At 38.9% G+C, this 20,869-nt stretch overlaps 1 protein-coding gene across 2 annotated transcripts in view; it reads right to left on the minus strand.

Moving 5' to 3' along the window:
- lrba (LPS responsive beige-like anchor protein) overlaps positions 1 to 20,869 on the minus strand; it is an 875,634-nt gene that overhangs the window by 495,691 nt on the left and 359,074 nt on the right. For both annotated transcript variants that reach the window (XM_043699606.1, XM_043699616.1), the window contains exon 36: positions 19,597 to 19,763. In XM_043699606.1, coding sequence (XP_043555541.1) covers positions 19,597 to 19,763 — 167 coding nt within the window. The remainder of the gene's footprint in view (positions 1 to 19,596; positions 19,764 to 20,869) is intronic.

Genomic DNA, 20,869 nt, shown 5'->3' on the forward strand with positions numbered 1-20,869 from the left:
TTCCCTTTTTGGACTATAAACTAAAATAAAAATCAGATATTGTTATATAGCTGAATTACCAGAAGAGTTGTATAACTTGGAAATATTAAATGTTGCACATGTTTTGCTGAAAAGGATAATAATTGCGTTTCAAAGTTCGAAGACTATTAGTTTGTTCCAGAATGGCACCAGGAGTCTTTGGGTTAAGGAAAAGCTACCTGATGACAGACTTCAGATTAGTTGAGCTGTAGCTGATTATAGACCTGCAAGTGCATAGCAGATAGAGACGTCCAGAGCTGGCAAACTGAAAAATGTTCTCTCACTTCTCTCAGGTGTGACTAAAAAGGCAAAAAACTTAAAAGAAGTTCAAACAAGAAAAAGGTCTAGGACCACCAATGTAATTATCAAAGTGACGTACAACCATCGCTTTATAAACAGTATCCCAGCACTGCTAAACTCAAAATGAAATTTGAGAGACTATTTAAGCCGCTTTTATGACCTGGTCTTTTGGTCTTCAGAATTTCATTTACCAGTTCATATCTTTCCATCCATATTACTTATGTCAATCCATATGTCTCTTCTCTGTTTTATTCCTGAATGCATGTGTATGTATTTGGGGCTAGAAGGAAGTATATTTTAAGTCACATTATAACTACGTCTTTTCACTAACATTTGCTAAAGTTAAATGTTTTCCGAGCAATAGCACTATTTTCTGTTAATGACTAAACCTAGTGTGAATAGCTTTTGGCCTTAAAAGTCAGGCAAATTGATTGTCTTGGTGGTCTAATTGGAGTTTTACATATTTGTGCAACAGTAGAACACTATTATTGATACACTCTTCATGATAATGTACGTACAGCAAATAATTAAAAATGCTAACGAAAAGATTTTTTTTTACAAGGGAAATTGAACATAAACATAAAATGTTATTCTTCTGTGATAGGGAGCATTGTTGAGACCACAACCTCAACATTATGTACAGTTCTATTTTCTTTTCCTTTAAGAAATGATGTAAATATGTTGGAAGCAGTTCACAGGTGATTTACTAAATTGGTATCTGAAAAGAACAAGATTTCTTATGAGGAAAGGTTCAACAAATTGGAGCTGGTCCTACTGAAATTTAGAAGACTAAGGGTTGATTTGAGACTCAACAGTGAATAAAAGATCCTGAATTGTGTTGACAAGGTGGACTTGGAATTTTTAATATAGATTTGTTCACTGGATGGGCATCATTGGTTGGACCAGCATTTATTCTCCATTCCGACTTCCCTCAAACGGCATATAAGTCTAGAATTACATGTAGACCAGACCAAGTAAGGATACAAATTAAAAGGACATTGGTGAATCAGATGAGTTTTTAATGATAATCAAAAATGGTTACATCATTGTTATTAGTTAGCTTTTAATTCCAAGACTTCTTTTTAACATACAGAATTCAAACCACCATCTACCATGGTGGGATTTGAACCCAGAGACCCACAACATTAGTCTGGGAATCGATTGCTAGTCCAACGACAGTGCCACTACACTGTTGCGTTCCTTCTTTATTCCTTTTTGGAAGGGTCCAGAATAAGGGGGCATGGTATTAAAGTAAGAGTCTCCATTAGGACAGAGGTGAGAAGAAATGTTTGCTCTCAGAGTTGACAGACTTTGAACTCTCTATCGCAAAAGTCAGAGTCATTAAATATTTTAAGGCAGAGGTTGGTGGTTTCATTTATCTGCTGAATGCTCAATTTCAGTCTAGTCTGAAATAAAAATCCCTTTTCCCTGTTCTTCGTAATGGTTGCTGAGGCAGTCACTGACCAATCTCACCAATGGAACCAGGCCATGGCAACCTTACTTTACATAAATTTAGTCAAACTCATACCTGCACATTGCCAATTCCTATCTTTGATTCCTCACTGTTGGAATAAAGATGGAATGACCTCTTCAGAAGTTTACTATATATCCTAGATATGGTTTCAAGTGATGCAAATTTGCCTAGTTTCTGAAATCCCCTCTCAATGTAAGCTAATATCTAGAAAAAGGATAAAACCTTAAACATATGGAGGACAATTGACAGAAGAGATTGTTGAAATGGGCTGTACTGAAGGATAACCAACCACCCATTGAGATACTGCTCCAAAATTTCTTGTTGGACTTACTCCCTGAGATTCCAACACACTTGATGCTGTTGTCCGCATCATTTTGTGAAATTTGATTTATCCAGTTTGAGAATTAATGTACCCCATAATTTTTAAACTTGTTACATGCACCTATTAATTTACTGATTTATAATCAGCTCTTTACCACAATCATTGTAATGGAAAATATGAAAATTATTTCCAACTGTTCTTCAACCCATTATTTTTTCAGCTTCATGCAAAATGTATCTCCATCTTGATTTTGCAAACTCAAATCCTCTCTCTGCTGTATTGTTCCCAACCTTTCTCATCAGGGATAACCTTCCTACCCCTTTTAAATTTTTCTTCCCTAACCTAAAAATCAAATGGCACAGAAGATTTACCACTGCTGGTCACTCTACTACCATCTCCATTTTGGCTAAGAGATCAAACATATTAATTTTCGTGATATTAATTGACCTATTTTGTTGAGAATCCTATGCTCATATATAGTGTCCTTAGGTTTAACATTTTCTATTTTCTTGGATGTCTAGTGTTCCCCTGAATACACCCTTGGTCTCTTCCATTTCTCATCTATATGTTGCCACGGTGAAATTATGCAAAACAATATCATATGTTTCCACATATAAGCTGACAATGCCTAGATATATCTCAGCTCTCTACCTCTGATAACAAACCCATTGTCAAAATTGCTTAGTCAACATCTAGTACCGGATGAACACAAAATTTCCTCCAATCAAAGATATTGCCTGGAAATTACTGCAACATTGGGGTTTCTCTGATCTGTGGTGAGCTTCCAAACATGAAGTCACATCTCAAAAACTGACTATTTCCCCTCTCCCTAACATTGCTTATTTGCTGCTAAAACATTCAGCCATTCCCTTCCTAGTTCTAAGCTCTGCAAACTTGAGGTAATTCAGATCTCTGCTATGTATATTGTAACTGAGTCCAATTACCCAACTCCATTAAGCTTGCTCACCGACATCATACTCCCAGTTACACAGTGCTTGCTTCTTTTCCATATTTACAAAAGCTGAGTTTCCTATGAGTGCCACATCTAGGTGGCACAAAGAACAGGAAGAAAACAGATTAATTCTCAAATCACAGGAGGCAGCTATGTGAATGTAAAATAAATCATCCTGCAAGACAGAGGGAAAAATACATTTATTTTATCATAGCAGCTTTCCTCACTGTTCCACTCCCTCTGCTGCTTCCAATCACTCCCAGGAAAAGAAGGAGGCTGATTCCTGAAGCAGGCTAGCCACCTTCCCCCATTGACCCTTCCCCTCCCTAAAACCAAATATTGCTCCCACTGCAGCTCCCCACACTGGCTCACACCCCTGACCTTGGCTGCATCCAACATGGGCACCAGGCACCATCTTGCCTCTCTGACACGTTCAAAAGCTCTCTGCAGCTGCCCTATTCACAGCCAGTGACATTGCATTATGGATAATCACTTTGATTTACAAATCCCTCCATGGTCACGTCCTTGCATGTCTTTGGACCAACACCAGCTTGCAGTGCCATTACTCTTCTACTACCACTCCCTTCACCTAAGACCTCTCCACTTTGCTAGTTCGAGCCTCTTGATATCTTAGATTTTACTACAGAGAAATCCGTCCCATGAGGAGCCAGGGAAAGATCGCCTAATTTTGTGTGTTTCACTTACTTCAAGACAAATGGTAGCTGATGTAAGGCCCTTATGGGGAAGTGGGAATGCAACCAAATGAATTCTGTCAGTTTGTGACTCAGGAGAGGACTGAAAACAATGAAATTTCCCTAAGAAATCACTTTACTACTATAATGCTATGGCCTGAAGATCTGTATGAAACAATGACTGAGTAAAGTGTAGTAGCTTCAGAAGAAAAAGATTGCTCCACCACAGTCAGCCCTGTTTCAGCTGTGTAATTATCTCCTTATATCACGTGCATCTTTTTTATTCATAAGATGCTCCTTAAAACTCTGTCTTTGGGAAAGATTTGCAAAACAGCTTAAGATGTTATCATATGCAGGCAGTTACTTAAGTGTCTAACATACACTATTACTGGGATGAGGCTCTCTGTGCCTTGCTGACTGACCATGTTTAGTTTTACCCAAATTGCTACTCTACAGCTTGACACTTTGGTTAGTGCTTTTCAAATTCACCTTTCGTGAATCCTCATATCCTTTCATCAGTTTGAAGTCACATCTAAAACTTGAGTTATCTTCCAGCAAGAAACCAGTCATATCCCACTATAAGAGGAGCCCCTCCCAACTGAACACTTCCCTCTTTTTGCTGGTACTGGTGCAAGAAGCAAAAACCCTGTCACCAGCATCACTCTTTCGGCCACATTTAACATTCTCAACTCGGTGTCCTTACACCAATTGGCACATGGCTCTGTTAACAATCCAGTGATGATTGCCCACGAGGTTCTGCTTTTTAATTTTGTCCTGACTCAAACTCTTCCAACAGAACCTTCCTTCCTAGTTCTACCTATATTGTTGGTTCCTACAGACAGCACAAAAAATAGGGTCCTACCACTCTGAGCTCCTCTCCAACTTTCACAGAATATGTACTATACACGTACCACTACCTAAGTTAAGATTGTGACTGTTTCTGGATCAGAATCTAGATAACTATCTTGCCCTTTTATGCTCCACAATGCCTTCACCTTGGATTCCTGTTGAACAGTTCTGAGTTGAAGTGTCTCAAAATGTAGGCACTTTCCGCAGATGTAATTTTCCAGAATCACAATGTATTGAATAAACTCATTCCTATTACAATTGCTGTACACCATTTTTTAAAAATGTAATTAATACAAATTTGATATTGGAACTCCTTTTCAAAGAATCCAGAGCCTAGGCTGCTGAGAGATTTTTTTGGATTTTTTTTTAAACTGGCTGTCAATCATACTGAGTTTTAATTTTAAGAATCATCTGTTCAGAAAATGCAAGTCAGTAATCCCATTTTTGCCATCACGCCTGTGTAAGTGTAGGACTGTTGGCTTGTACAGACTCAGTATATTACCATCTGATCCTGCCAAACTCTGGAGTTAATGTGAACACAAACATTTTTCATTTCTTCAGCAACTTAAATATGCTGCTAGAGCATCAAATAAATATCCATGAGGATGACTGAGGTAATTTGCACACACCACTTTAGGAAATAACTATTTTGCCTTCAGCACTAAATTCCTCTTCCAACAACTTCTAAATACACTTCAGAAAAAGTATTTATTTTTAAGAGAATACATTGCACAACTGATGAATTATTAGCAAAGATTTCATTTTCAGTTCTAAGAAGTTCCTGTATCTTTCGAAATAGTGCTTTTATGCAATATTTGAGTGTGCACTGGATAGGAGGATTCTCCGAAAAGCCAACCAAATTGCTGAGAGCATGTCAAAAATAATTTTAAAAATCAAAACCAATGTAATAAAAAGGAATTTAATTTATTCTGTTCCTTTGCAGCCATAGTCTTGGTCATTGAGTTTTGCTCAAAGCCATTTTACAGTTATATTTTTTTTTCTGTTGTCAGCTTTTTTGCCATGTGTCAGCTTTTCAAACAATCATAGTCAACTATTTGAGTTTTATAGGTTGGCACAGATAGGGCCATTGAATGTACTTGTACGGTATTATATAGACAGTGCTCTATTGTATTCTAATGGTCTACTGTTTCACATGGGGCATTGACATAGCTAGTCTATATGTCACGGATGACTCTACAAAAATTGTCACTTAAAAGTGATCATAAACAATAATGGTGTGAATTTGAAACCATGTTATCAGACCACTATCCTTGGTCTCGAGGTTACTTATCCAGTAACATTAGCACTACACTACCATTTCACCTTGATTTTTTTTCCCCAAAAGAACTAAGGTTAAAATTCTCTGGTTTCAAAACAGTGACCAGTCGGATTGTTGTGCACTAGGGGCTTGTGTCGGTTTCTCCTAATTCAGGGAGTATTCAAACTTCACGCTGCCTGCTCATTTATCGTAAAGTATGTTTTGTGCAGCCAATGGTAAACATATTTTAAGTGGTTTCACACCCTTATCAGAGGATGCAAAATCATGAGAGGTGAGTGCTAGTTCAAGTTGGTCAGCATTGTTCAAAGCCGGTATCTAACTCTTAAACAAGAGATGCAATCCGATTGGAACAGGAGACTGACTTCAGGAAACAAGATGGAGGGCATGCCCCTACCTACATCAATGAATCACAGGTGGAGATGGTCGATACCATCAAGCTCCTTGGGAGTAACAATCACCAACAATTCGTCCTGGCCCACCCACGTTGATGCAACAGTCAAGGAAGCACAACAATGCTTCTACTTCCTCAGGAGGTTAAGGAAATTCTGCATGTCTGTAAAGACCCATACCAATAGAAAACATTCTATCCAAGATGCATCACTGCTCGGCATAGCAATTGCTCTGTCCAGGACAGCAAGAAACTAAAGAGTTGTGAACGTTGCCCAGTCCATCAAGCAAGTTAACCTTCCACCCATTAACTCCATCTGAACCTCTTACTGCCTCGGAAAGGCAGCCAACATAATCAAAGACCCCTCCCACACTGGTTATAATCTCTTCCAATCTCTTTCATTGGGCAGAAGATACAAACGTTTAACCACACATAACCACAGATTCAAGAACAGCTTCTTCCCCAGTTACTGGATTTCTGAATAGATCACTCACATTTCAAATTTAATGCTGACCTCGCTCTTTGTCTCAGCTAGGTACATATGACAATAAAAAATCAAATCAAAAATCAAAGTGGCCTGGCAAAGATAGTCAAATGCACAACCCAGCAGAGAGAATCTTCCAAGAGTTTCCAATGCAGCATGGAGCCAGAGATACAGGAGCTGGAAAGAAGGAGTGTGTTCTTCAGACTGTGTCAGAAGCCCTCGAGAGAAACAATACAAAAGCAATGGGAGCAAATAGCTATTGCAGTCAATGCCAGCATTAAGCTCCAAGGACTTGGATGCTGTGTCGCAGAGAATTCAATACCTTCACGTGAGTGATCAAGGTCAGTAAATCCATTTTCAAATTGACTGGGTCACACACTGCTGCATTCACTGAACCATTCCACATTCTCAACAATCAACAACCTTGATCAACGACAACTCAAAACTTACATTCATATCATTACCTCAATCTCCACAGTTGGCACTGCTGCAAACCTTATACCCACATCTCTCAGCTTGCACACACTGCCAACTATTCAGCCTTGACCGATACATATTTAAATATACTATATCATAATCAATGACACACTTTCCTTTCTTGTGCAGGCAAACAAAAGAAGCACATGACCAGCAGAGAACAGAAATGTTTGCATGACCTTTTCCTGATCTTGCCATCGATGCAGAAGTCATGATTGAGAATGTAGTCAGTTGCAGAGATAAAACGATCAAAATTTATTTGTTCGCATCCTTTCTTGCATCTCACTTCCCTTTACTCCACAAACAAGTGAGATTTATAAGCTGAATCTTTCATTTTCCCTCAGTGCCAGCTTTCTCCTTTTAAGTATCAATGAATTGCAACCTAGTCAGGTAAGGGAGCAGCAACAAGAAATAAAGTGAGGGAAAAGTACTATCATTTGTTATCACATTTCAAAGTGCCAACTCAGATTCTGAACAGAATACTTCAGAGTGTATTTGGAGATAGAATCCACACATTAAGATTAGTGAACATGTTTAGTCCTCAGCCAAGTCAAAGCAAACAGAAGCACAGGTGCCAGTTGAACTGAAGGCAAGCTTAACCACAAGTTCTATTGCAAAGGACTTGGATGAGAGATTTTCACAGGACAGTGTACATGGAGTGTAACATGTGTGCTAACATGTTTGGTGCATTAGCTATACTGCCTGGGAAAGTGTGGTCATTAATAAGAAGCTTGGAGCTGTCCAGCACCAGCTTTGTATCTCATTTTGTTCAGAGCTGGGTGCCCATACTTTCTAACATGGACGTAATAGCCAATTTCATGAGAATACTTGTAGATCCAACCACATTGCAGCTTGCAATGATCAACACTTCAGATCCTATTGCAGCAGAAGCCATGCAATGTTAGGTGTTGCTGTAGACATTAGACTGGAATTATGCAAACTCATCTTGTTTCTGTCATGGTTGCAAATATCCCTGTTAAGACAGCTTGCAGGTTTTCAAAGCAGCCTAGCAACAAATCTTCCAGAATATTGCTATGACTGTTTATACAGCTCCATTAGAAGTGGCAATAACAGTTTGGAGCACAGACATGCTGTTCTTTCATGGGATGACAAATCACTCTCCCATCATTGCCCTTGTTCTTGCTAGTAATCCAACATGTCAAGACTCCTACAATCCATGCCATGGTGGCACAGTCAAAAATCATTGCTTCATCTGTATTTTGCTCCCACTGAAAATTTTAGTTTCCTGGTCGCAGTGTCACCCATTAATTCATGGGAATGCACGCACAGCACAGGGTCTTAATTAAATATACAAAATGATGATCAGTTGAATTTTGTTTCTGATATTGAATAATTCATTTTTCTACTTGCTTAACAGACAAGAGTGTCACTAGGTAGGTCAGCATTTGATGTTCATCAATAATTGTCCAGAAGACAGTTAAGGCTCAATCACACTGCTGTGGTAATGATGGCAGATTTCCTTTCCAAAAGAACATTTGTGTCCCATTTGGGTTTTCAGGACGATCAACAATGGTTATGTCAACTATTACCATTAGACTAGTTTTTTATTCCAGCCTTCTTATTAAATTCAGATTTCACCACGTGACATAGCTAAATTTCAACTCATGTCCCAGAAGCCCAAGATTCAAGATTACTAGTCCAGCCACAGATGAAGTTTGTTTTCAGTGTTTGTCTGTTGTGGCTTTTGCCTGAGCCATTAGGCCAAGACAAGACTGTGCAGGTCAGTAACTGAGGGAAGTTGAGGTGTAGGAACATTGTAGAATGGAAAATTGGAGTCCTGTTTAGTCAGATGAGCTAATCATAGATAGCCTGGTGAGAAAGATGATGTGTTGGTTAATTCCACTCTTTCTCTTCTGATTGTCATATATCTGGATGCAAGAGTTACATTCTTATATTGGTAAGGTGTGTTGCAATGCAGCAGACTGGACAGAATTGGGGAACTTGATTTAGCAAGTACTACAAGACTCCTGTGGGAGTGTTACTGCTTCTTAAGCACCTCAATGGCCTGCTCAATGACACTGAATGGGTCTCATAATATGCATGTTCAAGACGTCATGGTAGATGGGAATAGCCATTATCAGTTAGTAACCACCGTGTGGTCTTTTGCACTGGCTTAAGTGTTAATGCGACATCAAGCCACCATAGAATAATATAATTTTTACATCTCCCAGCATAATGAATATTAACCTGCATGACACAAATTATGGTCACATAATAGTTGGAGATTGAAGAAGTGGAACTGTTTATAGTTATGCCACATTTTGAAATTATACTACAAATAGTGGTCTGCACCATAGTGAAGCCTGTTGTCATAGTGCAGTTGCATCTTTTTCTCTTGAAGGGTAAAATTAAATGCATTTTCCTGTTTACTTCCAGAGCAACAGTGACTCCCTTATACAACTCCACGATGTTGGAGATGATCCCTGTAAGGAAACTTAATTAAATAAGTTCATAATCACAATCCATGAACAATGTTGACTTTAGTTTAGTGGAAGAATTACATAACATCTGTGAGGAACACTATGCAAAGACCAAAACATTGTTCTCCTAGAACACTTAGATTGATATGGTCTAATGTTTATACTTCTTCACCCCCTCATCCTCCTCTCTCCCAAAGTTGCTTATCCTTATCCGTGCCACCTCTATTCCTTCCTCCAATCATTCTACAGGCCAAGTGAGGTAGAAACTTAAGCACGTCAAGTGGTTGAACAGTATTATTAATCAAGACCTTCAATATGTATAACAACACACCCAATCAATCTCTCTAACTTCAAGTACCAAGATAACTATCCAAACAGTTCAAATAACTTGGCAAGAGGTAGCTGGCAACATAGAAGTGGTTGAGGGTCATTTTAAATTGCCAGAGTGCAAATGCTCCCGAAATCCTGATATTAAACACATGCTCAACTCTACAGGGTTAAGAGCAGGCATTAGGAGGAGTGTTCAGATCAAAAGTGTCACTATCAGTGTCAAACTGCATTATCATTAAATGCTACCTGATGTCACAATCTGTATACCTCCAGTGCACAAGCTAATAGCCTATTGAAAATACCATTCTGTATGGCACAACTCACAAAGTATGGACACAATTTTGAATTTGAACTGAAACTTGTAGTTGACAATACAATGTTATGACGCTATTATTGGACAACCCAGCTTGAAAGTTTTTTTGTTTTAATGAGTTGGTCTTTCTCAGAAACACACATATGCAATGCTACAGATTCAGCTTCAACGACTAGAGCCAGAGACCCAGGTTCAAGTCCCACCTCCTCAGGCGACTGACTGTGTGGAGTTTGCATATTCTCCCAGCGTCTGCGTGGGTTTCCTCCGGGTGCTCCGGTTTCCTCCCACAGTCCAAAAATGTGCAGGTTAGCTGAATTGGCCATGCTAAATTGCCCATTGTATTAGGTGAAGGGATAAATGTAGGGGAATGGGTCTGGTAGGTTGCACTTCGGTGGGTCGGTGTGGACTTGCTGGGCCGAGGGGCCTGTTTCCACATTAAGTAATCTAAAAATAACTAAACAGAATTTTATTATGCAAAAGAAATGAAGATAGAATGGAATTAAGCAAATCACTTAAAAATTATTAATAATTTGTGATTAATGCAATGGTAATGACAGAGAGTTCCCTTCTGTTTCACACCTTTAAAGCTCAACTTGAAAAGGTTTCAATGTTTCCATGTTAAGAATCTAATAGTCTCTTCCTGGAACCTTCGTTCAGTTGAGCTTTGATTTTATCGGCTTCAAATAACCTCTTCAGTGTTTAACCAAAGACTTCTGACCTGAAGCTTTTGAACTAATTTCCTTGCAGTGAAGTAATCTTTTTCTTAACAGCCCTAAAACTACTTCCCTTTCTCAGGAGCAACTGTTTTACACATCCAGCTTCAGCCAAGACTTATGCAAACTGACCAAACGGAAAATAAAAGGCTTTTATTCCGCAAGTTATAGGTGCTGCCCCCAAGCTCAACATTTCTGTCTGAAAGTCTAATGCACTACATTATTTACTTTGTTTGCCTGTAAACTCTCCCAATGTAAACAAATCCCCACACTGTCCTGGAAGTCTCTCTCTACTATTGCGATAAAGAAGAAACCACCACGAATACAGAAATACCCATAAGAAAGTCATTAAAGCTCTTCAAACACAGAAAGCCTACTACTGTGTGTCACTAGTCCAAAATTCAAAAACCCAAAATAAATTATATTTACATATATACGACACACAATCACTATTGAACTGAAAGGTATATATGAAACTCCTTTAATATAAATATACATCCCAAGGTACTGAGGCACCATCAGACAAAATGTGCCCTGAATGAAAGTGAGATTAAGAGAAGTGATCAAAAAGGTGGAATCAATAAGAGGCTCTAAAAACAGATTCTAAAAATGAGAGAGACGTCTAGCACAGTGTAAAAGCATAGACTTGCATCCAGTCGGAATTTCAGAACTGTATGTGAGTGAGGTATATGGAAAATTGCATAATTTGTGAAGTCAAATTCTTACTTTAAAAACATTGTTAAAATAACTTTTTCAAATGTACATCTTCTATTGTCCTTTCATGGAGAGCAATGTACAATGCCAGGAATAGGATGAATCCATAGTGAACATCAACTCATTCACATGAGAAACATTCTGTTACTTAGAATCCCTACAGTGTAAAAGCAGGCCATTCAGCCCATCGCGTTCACACCAACCCTCTGAAAAGTAGCCCACCCCTGTAACCCTGCATTCCCCACGGCTATTCCACATTGCCTGCTCATCCCTAGAAACTATGGGACAATTTAGTATGGCCAATCGACTAACCTGCACATGGACTGTGAGAGGAAACCCAAACAGACATGGGAAGAACATGCAAACTCTACACAAGCAGTTGCCCAAGGCTATAATCAAACCCAGGTCCCTGGTGCAGTGAGGCACCACTGAGCCACCATGCCACCCCAACCACTGACCCACCATGTTGTCCCTTCTTGCACTCATGTCTTTGACAGAAATTTAGGTAGGCAGCAACTTACCTATTCTTTTTCTATGATCTATGATATGCATTCAGCCTTCTCTCCCTAATTTAGGGAGTGCATCATAAGGACACATGCAAACATTTTAACCTCATGCATTTTTTCTAGTCTAGCCCAGGAATGCAAGGGTGAGGTTTTTGTTGGCAATGATGCGGAGATGGAAGGACAAGGAGGAAGGACAAAGTGGAGGAGGAGAAGGGAGGGGGGGGGGGTTGGAGTAAGCAAGAGGGGGACATGCTTCTGGAGAATGCGCATAAGCCTCATTCCATACCACTGCCTATTCTAAAATGAAACCCACTTGCCACATGACCTGCTAACCTAACAGCTGGAGATCATGTCTTTACCATCTCTCTTGTCATGAGAACATGTTTTCAATAGGAAACCAGTGCTTGTCCACATGTACAGGGAATGCACAATCTCTCAAAGGAAAAGGATGCTGATTCCACTTTCATTTTACTCCAAAGGCTTGCCGAAAAATGTCACTTCTCTTTCAATTACTGTGTAAAGTTTGATGTTGCTCTATTCCGTTTACAATAATTTATCTCTGTCAATTTATTTTGAGCTTTAATTGGATTTAGTTGAGAAAGTACAACAAAAAAATAGTTGAAGAGTTATACACAGTTTAGGCTCAGCATAGGATTTCTTCAAGCAGTGCTACAACAAACTGTTGAGTGTGTGGTGCTGGAAAAGCACAGCAGGTCAGGCAGCATTCAAAGAGCAGGAGAGTCGACATTTCGGGTATAAGCCCTTCATCAAGAAGTCCTCACTTTCTCCTACAACAAACTATTTCCAAAATAATAACTGTAACAATGTTTGACTCAGTATTTTCTTTTTTGCTTTTATTTAGATAACCTAACTTGTTTTAGGCCATTTATAGAAACAGGATATGCAAGGATCCTGACTTAGCCTTGTCCAAAATCTTTCCAGTTTTTAGAAACCTGGTGCAATCACATAAAATGCGGTGAGCATTTACATTTCAGTCAGTGTCTTTTAAAAGGTCACCATTACAGCTAACAAAGGAAGATGGCTCTGGTTGTTGACCAATCATCTTAGTTCCATGATATTGCTGCAAAACTTCCTCAGGGGAGTGTTCAAGAGACAACCATCTTTAGTTTCTTCACTCAAGGACATTCATTTCTGAGCATCCCTCCATCATACCTCTCTGCACCCAGAAAGTCAATGTGTGTGTGGAATTCTCTGCCACAGAAAACAACTGAGGCAAAAATATTGCATGTTTTCAAGGAGTTTGATATATTTCTTAGTGCTAAAGGCATCTAAGGATATGGGAAGAAAACAGGAACATGGTGCCAAGTTGGATTATTAGCCAGGATCATATTGAATGGCAGAACAGGCCTGAAAGGCCAAATGGCCCAGTCCTATATTCTATGTTTCAACAAGATCAAAAGTGGGGGACGTTCATTGATGATTGCAGACTGTTCAACAGCATCCACTACTTCTCTGATGCTGAAATAATCCAAGTTTCACATGCAGCAAAAATCTGGATAACATTCAGACTTAAACTGACGAGTGACAAGTAAATTTTATACATGTACCAACCAATCTCCAAAAGAAAAAAATCTAACCACCACCTCTTGACATCTGACATTATTGTCACTGTTTCTTCAACAACATACATCTTGGGGGTTACCACTGACCAGAAACCAATTTGGAATAGTCTCATAACTATTACAGGCAAAAGAGAAGGCCAAATATTCAGAATTCTGAGAAAATTCTAACTCATTAAATCTGATCCATTTCCAAGGCACAATTCAGGAGTCTGATGAAATAAAATACATTTGCCAGAATAAGTACAATTCCAACAACACAAGAAAATAAAAGCCATCCAGGAGCAAGCAGTCTGTTTAATCAGCACCCTATTCAAATTAAGCAGCCTGTCCCGCCACTACCAATGCACCATGCCAGCAATGTATACCATATTCCATCACTATTCTTTCACCAGCTCTTTCCAAACTAAGGATCTCAAACACTAAAAAGTCTAAAAGAATCTGATGCAAGGAAACACCACCATCTGCAAGTTTTCCTCCAAACCAAATACTATTTTGGCTTTGGACTATATTGCCGTTGCTTCACTGCCACTGGGCCAAAATCCCAGAACTGTCTTGCTAACAACATTGTGGATCTCGCTAGCACAACTGAATAAGTTCAAGAAGGTGGCTCATCATCACCACTTCAAGGACAATTAGGGACGGGCAACGAATTTCGGTCTAGCCAGTGAAGCCCACAACATATGAAAAATTACATTTTGAAAAACTGCGGAGGCAATCAATCTTTGAAAGGAGCTGCCTAAGATAGTTCTGGCTGCTTGAGTCTCTCCCAGATTTTTTGAGGCTCAGCCATTTCCCTGATGGAAAATTGTGCACTGCATAGAAGGTCATATCTACTTTTACCACCCTTACAGTACACATAATAGTGGACTTTCTGACAAATGAAGTGACCCTTTAGATTACGGTCCTTTTCTTCACAAACTTGATGATTGCATTGTTGTAATATTCTTTTGTTTGTTCTAAAATACTCGAGAATGGTACCAGCTATGCCATCAAGAATATGCTCAGCTCCCTCAAAAGGAAATCACAGTGTTGCCTTCTTATTCGAAAAAGTGAATGAATCCAGAGACAGAGAAAAAATATGTTGCAGCAACTCTCCAAATGCTGAGCCATTACATTCACTATCAATTGTTGGGCATGAAGCTCTTCTTTTTGGTGTAAATCACAAAAAGTTAGTATGCAGGTTCAGCAAACAGCCAGGAAGATAAATGGAATCTTGTTGTTTATTGCAAAAGAAACTAAATATAAAAATAGGAAAGTTTTAATGCAACTGTACAGGGGCTTGACAAGATCCACATCAGTGTGCACAGTTTTCACAGAACCTCACAATTGTTACAGTGTGGAAGCAGCCATTGGCCCATTATGCCTTCACTGCCTCTGTTACCAAGTACCAATCTCCTGCCTTTTCACTCTGTACACTATGTCACCCCAAATGTGCATCCAATGCCCTCCTGAATGCCTCAATTGAACCCACCACCAATACAATTGCAGGCAGTGTATTCCACAGTCGAACTACTCGTGAGAAAAAGGTGTTTCTCACATCAGTTTTGCTTAATTTACACGTCACTTTAAATCAATGTGCTCCTGTTCTTTTTTCTTTTCCAAGCAAGAACAACTTTTCCCTATTTATTCTATACAGCCCACTCTTGATATTGAAACTCTCCATCAAATCTCTCTGTCGCTTTCTTCTCTCCGAGGAGAATAGTCCCAATTTCTTCAATCTATCCTCATAATGGAAGACTCATTCCTGAAACCATTCCTGTAAATTGCTTTTGCACCCGCTCCAATGCATTCACATCTTTCCTTTAACTTGGCACTTACAACTGTACATAACACACTAACTGAGGTCTAACAAGTGTCTTGTACAAGTTCAACATCACCTCCTTGCTCTTGTATTCTATTCCCCTATTAATAAAGCTGAGAACATTCCACATTTTATTACTGCTCTCTCTACCTGTCCTGCCACCTTCAATGATTTGTGCATATATACATTCAGGTTCCTTAGCTCCTGCACCTGTTTAGAATTGGACTCCATTTATATTGTCTTTCAAAGCTCTTCTGACCATTGTGCATCACCTCATGTCTCTGCAGTGAACCTCGTCTACAGCTCGTCTGCCCACTCCACCAAACTGTCTACGTCCTTGTGGAGTTCCACAATGTTGCCCACACAGTTGACAATTTTTACAAGTTTACTGCCATCTGCAAACAATGAACTTGTCTCCTGCATAGCATGATCCAGGTCATTAATAAATATCAGGAAAAGCATGGATCTGAAATACTTACATGTGTGGAACTGTGTGCTACTGTCCCTTTTATACAACAATTTACAACTTTCTTCACAACATAAACAAACAAACAAGAGAATGCTGGCGAGTCAGAAAAAAACTGAAACAGAAATTGCTGGAGAAATTCAGCAGGTCTAGCAGCACCTGTGAAGGGAAAACAGAGTTAATGTTTCAAAGGATCACTGGGCCAGAAATGTTAACACTGTCTTCACTTCTGCCAGATGCTGCCACACCTTCTGAGTTTCTCCAGCAAGTTATATTTCTGTTTGTTTCAACTTACTTCACAAGCCTGTTGTGTGGCACTCTATCAAAAGCTTTCTGGAAATCCATGTACACTACATCAACAGTGTTACCCCTCGTCGGCCCTTTCTCTTACCTCTGCAAAAAATTCCAATGAGTGAGTTAAACATGATTTTCCCTTTAGAAATGTGTGCTGACTCTTCCTAACTGACACATTGTTTTCCATGTCATTATTAATTCCATCTCAAGTAAATTGTTTCAAGATTCCCCACCACTGAAGTTAAACTTTTGGTCTCATTAATTGAAAAAGAATCGTGTTAGAAGCAGTTTGGAGAAGGGTCACTCAATTCATTCCTGGGATTAGGCAATTATTTTTATGAAAAATGGTGAGCCGCTTAAGTAATGCATACATCACAGTCTAGAAGAATGACAGGTGCTCTTGTTGAAGCATATGAAATCTTGATGGGGTTTAATAAATTGATTTTTCCTCTTGTAGCAGACATTAGAACTAGTAAACAGAGATTAAGAACAAGGTCACCCTTTTAAGATGGAAATTATGGTCATTTTTATTTGGAGTGTCGTTAGGATGTGAAGTTCTCTTCCCCAGAAAGCAGTGAAGGTTTCGTCATTGAATTTAATTCAAGGCAAGTTAGATTTTTGATCAAGAAGGTAATTAAGGGTTATGGGAGACAGACGGGAAAACGTATCTGAAAGCACAACCATGATATCACTGAATGATGGAACAGGCATAAATGGCTGAATGATCTAGTTCTGCTCCTACATCCTATATTCCTGAGACAGATGTTTCTCACAGAACTTTCATTACCATACTGAATGCCTCTGCACCCTGGGAAGCTAGCCAGCCTGTGTAACTAAAATTCCCTCTCCCTTTACTTGGCCCAGGGCAAGTCATACACCACAAATTATGGTGCTTTACCCAAGAGGAATCTGAATGTAGGTCCTCAAAGCTGCCTAAATTATGCTGTGCAGGCCTCCTGCGGAAGGAACCAGATAGTACAGTGACTTCAAGACAATGGGTACTGCCTCTCAGAGATGTAGACCACAACTTCTGACCAATGTAACGAATCTCACAGATCACTCTCCTGGTGAGCCACTTTCACTGTCTTTACAGCCTCTATAATGTTTACAATTGTGCACCATCTACAAAGTCTTGAGTGGCTGTGGTGAAATAGACAATGAGTTTTTGCATGATTCCTCACTTTAAGGGATCTGCTGTCTCTTCTGCCCCTTTTCCATAATGTTGTTTAAGAATGGTACTCTGATTAGAATGACCACTGAAGAAGGTGACTGCTTTGTCTAGAAATTATAAGGTGGGTAGGGTTCATAAACTTCATAGCTTCACAAATTATTAACCACGGTGAACTTTAGAAAGGAACTAAAAATGATCACAAAGAGAATTGCGTGGGGTGGGGGGGGAATATTGACCCAGCGACTGTGAAGGAATGACAAAAAATTTCCAACTCAAGATGATGGTTTGTTTAGAATGAAACTCACTGGTGATCATGTTCCAATCCATCTGTTGTACGTGTCCTACAAAATGTCATGGTCATGGGTTTGGAAGGTGCTGTCTGGGGAGGCTCTTTGAATTTCTGCAATACATTTGCCAGTATTGCCAATAATGATTATAACAATCCTACTGCCACATAAACCGATACTACCTTTGCTAGCCAGTTGCATTACTCATGCAGCAACTTTCCCTAACCTGCAGTTCCTTACACTTCAATATAAAAACCTCCACAACAGATCTTAAAATCCACCTTTAAGCTATAGAACTAGTCCAAACCATCATGGTTTCGTCCGGAGGCTCACTGAAGATGTTACCTAGTATGGTGACGAAATATCTGAAAATGAACCTTCCAGCTCAGCGAGCAAACCTACATCCAAATCATCAATAACCTGCGGTATCTAGATGACATCCTCAGTGCTTGGGAGCCTCCTGTGAAACGCTTCTGTGGTGTTTCCTCCGGCATTTATAGAGTGCCATCCACAAACTCCATCAACAAACACATCGACCTGGACCCAATATACCGGCCACTACAGCGGACAGCTGAAACTGACAACCGGAAGCGGCAGGGACAGGCCACTATAAATGCCGGAGGAAACACCACAGAAGCGCTTCACAGGAGGCTCCCAAGCACTGAGGATGTCACCTAAGACAGGGGACGAAACGTTTGCAACAAAAACTTCCAGCTCGGCGAACAGAACCACAGCAACGAGCACCCGAGCTACAAATCTTCTCACAAACTTTGAACCTGCGGTATATTTGGAATATGAAGCAATATTTCTGTAAAGTTGAAATTTCAAGAGGAAACATTGTTTCTAGAAGATATGACCACTAAAGAAGGAATGCAAGTGTCGTTTTCGGATTGTATTGGACATTGATGGTATTCAATATTTCAAAATCAACTTATTAATAGCCACATATTTTCTAATCAACTGGAGAGAATTTGGAAGTAATTAAATAATTTATGTAAAACAATGCTGCACAATCTTATGAGCTCAGAATTCTGAAAGGATTGTTTCCCCACAGTACAAATGCATTTTTCTTTAATAACTCAGCTTTTCCTTGTTTCAAGTAAACACATTTTGGGGTTTATTGTGGAATTTCTTTATTACTTATTTTCTTTCAAACATAATTTCAATTTTATATGCAACCAAAGCCTGTAGTAAATTCAAATACAATACACATCAATTAATGTTTTGAAGTTTTAGGATTAATTATTAAAATTTAAGATCAAAAACAATTGTCGAGTATATTGTTTCAAAATCATACGTATTACCAAACCTATGAGATTTTGAAACTACATGATCCGTATGAATTCATATGCCAAGGTCAATCATTATTAATGCACAACAAAGTAACAAGTCTGTGCTAATGGTGTGAAGTGCGTGCATAGTGAAACAATCATTAGGATAGGAAAAATAGTGAAGTAGTTTCATGATGAATGCTGACCATTTAGCATTCTCTCTCAGTCTCCATGAGATTGCATCTGGTGTATTCAATATTACCTTGAGATAATATTTCAGAAGACTGAATTGAATAGCTGTATTAAGAGTGCAGTGATGGACTTAACATTTTACAATCTTCATACTGAAGGTTGATAATTTCTCACATCATATTCCATATTGAGTCAAGACTAATTAAAGCTCAACTTCATGCAAATACTTGGAGTGACTCCATTATGAACTAAATTAGAACTTTAAACCAATGGATTTACCTTAGTGAAGAACTTCCCCAAGCACCATGCTTGTCTGTCAAAATGTTGATAATTTTCTGTATCAGCTGAGTGGCTGTCACATGATCTCGATACTTTGCTGCTCGTATTAGGTGATCACACATCTTTTCTTCTTCACGTCTTTCTGCCGAGTACTGGGCACACAAAGACTATTAAGAAAGAAAGGAATAATATTGTATGTTTTGTAAACTTGCAAGTATAATTCCTAATATCAGATTCTTCAAGCTGAAAAGCAAAAGGGAACAGTATTCTAAATATCTGTTTCCTTGACAGTCTGTATCATTCCACACATTACTTTAACACATGTATAACTTATATTAGCTAAAGATAATCATAAAACTCTATTTTTCTGACAGCTCCATCCTTTGAGCCATGTGCAGGGCCTATGTCAATACAAAGAGGAGATAATCAATTATTACTGGATAGATGATCTCATGAAAGGAAAATAATCCTTATGTTTCCATTAAGCAGAAACAATATTTTTTAAATGATTTGTAAGGTTATTAATTGGTTATAAAGGCGTTTGAATCAGTTTCAGTTAATGGTTAACTTTTCAGTACATTGCAAAAACAAATGAAATCACAATGTATGAAACCAGTCTATTAAGTATAGAATCTGCACTACAAGGAAACAGAATCAGCTTTGGATGAAATACAGACAATGGCTATAAAGATTGCAGGGAATACAACAGATTACATAAGACACTTGGACAGGAAAGTGTGAAATTTGTAGTACATGATGTCTTGCATAAAGATTTAAGGCATCCCACCAGAATAAGCTTTATAATTCAGTGATAAGGCTGGCTCTCCCTGCACACAAGAAATGAAGGATCAACAACCCAATTTCCCTAATTCTGTTATCAATTTGTCGATTTTTCCAATGGCAAGTATGATTAAGAGTTAGGGAGACTAATTCGGACAGCCCCTGAAACAAAGCACAGGAATTGTGATTCATGATTAACTTGAATCCAATGTTTGGAATGCAAGCAGCATGCCGACTTCATACTATCTGCTCATTAGAATGAAGGTTGCATATAGCTAACAGTAATTACATTGTTCAATGAGTGCACAGAGCAGCAGGTGGCCCAAAACTTTACTTCCTAGAATTTACTAAATCTGCACTAGAAGGTTTAAAATTGGACAGCACCTCTTAAAGGGGACATGTATTGTGACCAAATGCTGGCAGCAATTCAGAAACTGAACTTGACTCGGGAACAAAAAGTATGGCACAATATGGAAGAGTGTGGCTTCAAAGT

The sequence above is a fragment of the Chiloscyllium plagiosum genome, chromosome 1, assembly GCF_004010195.1.
Source record: "Chiloscyllium plagiosum isolate BGI_BamShark_2017 chromosome 1, ASM401019v2, whole genome shotgun sequence".
Taxonomy (NCBI): Eukaryota; Metazoa; Chordata; class Chondrichthyes; order Orectolobiformes; family Hemiscylliidae; genus Chiloscyllium; species Chiloscyllium plagiosum.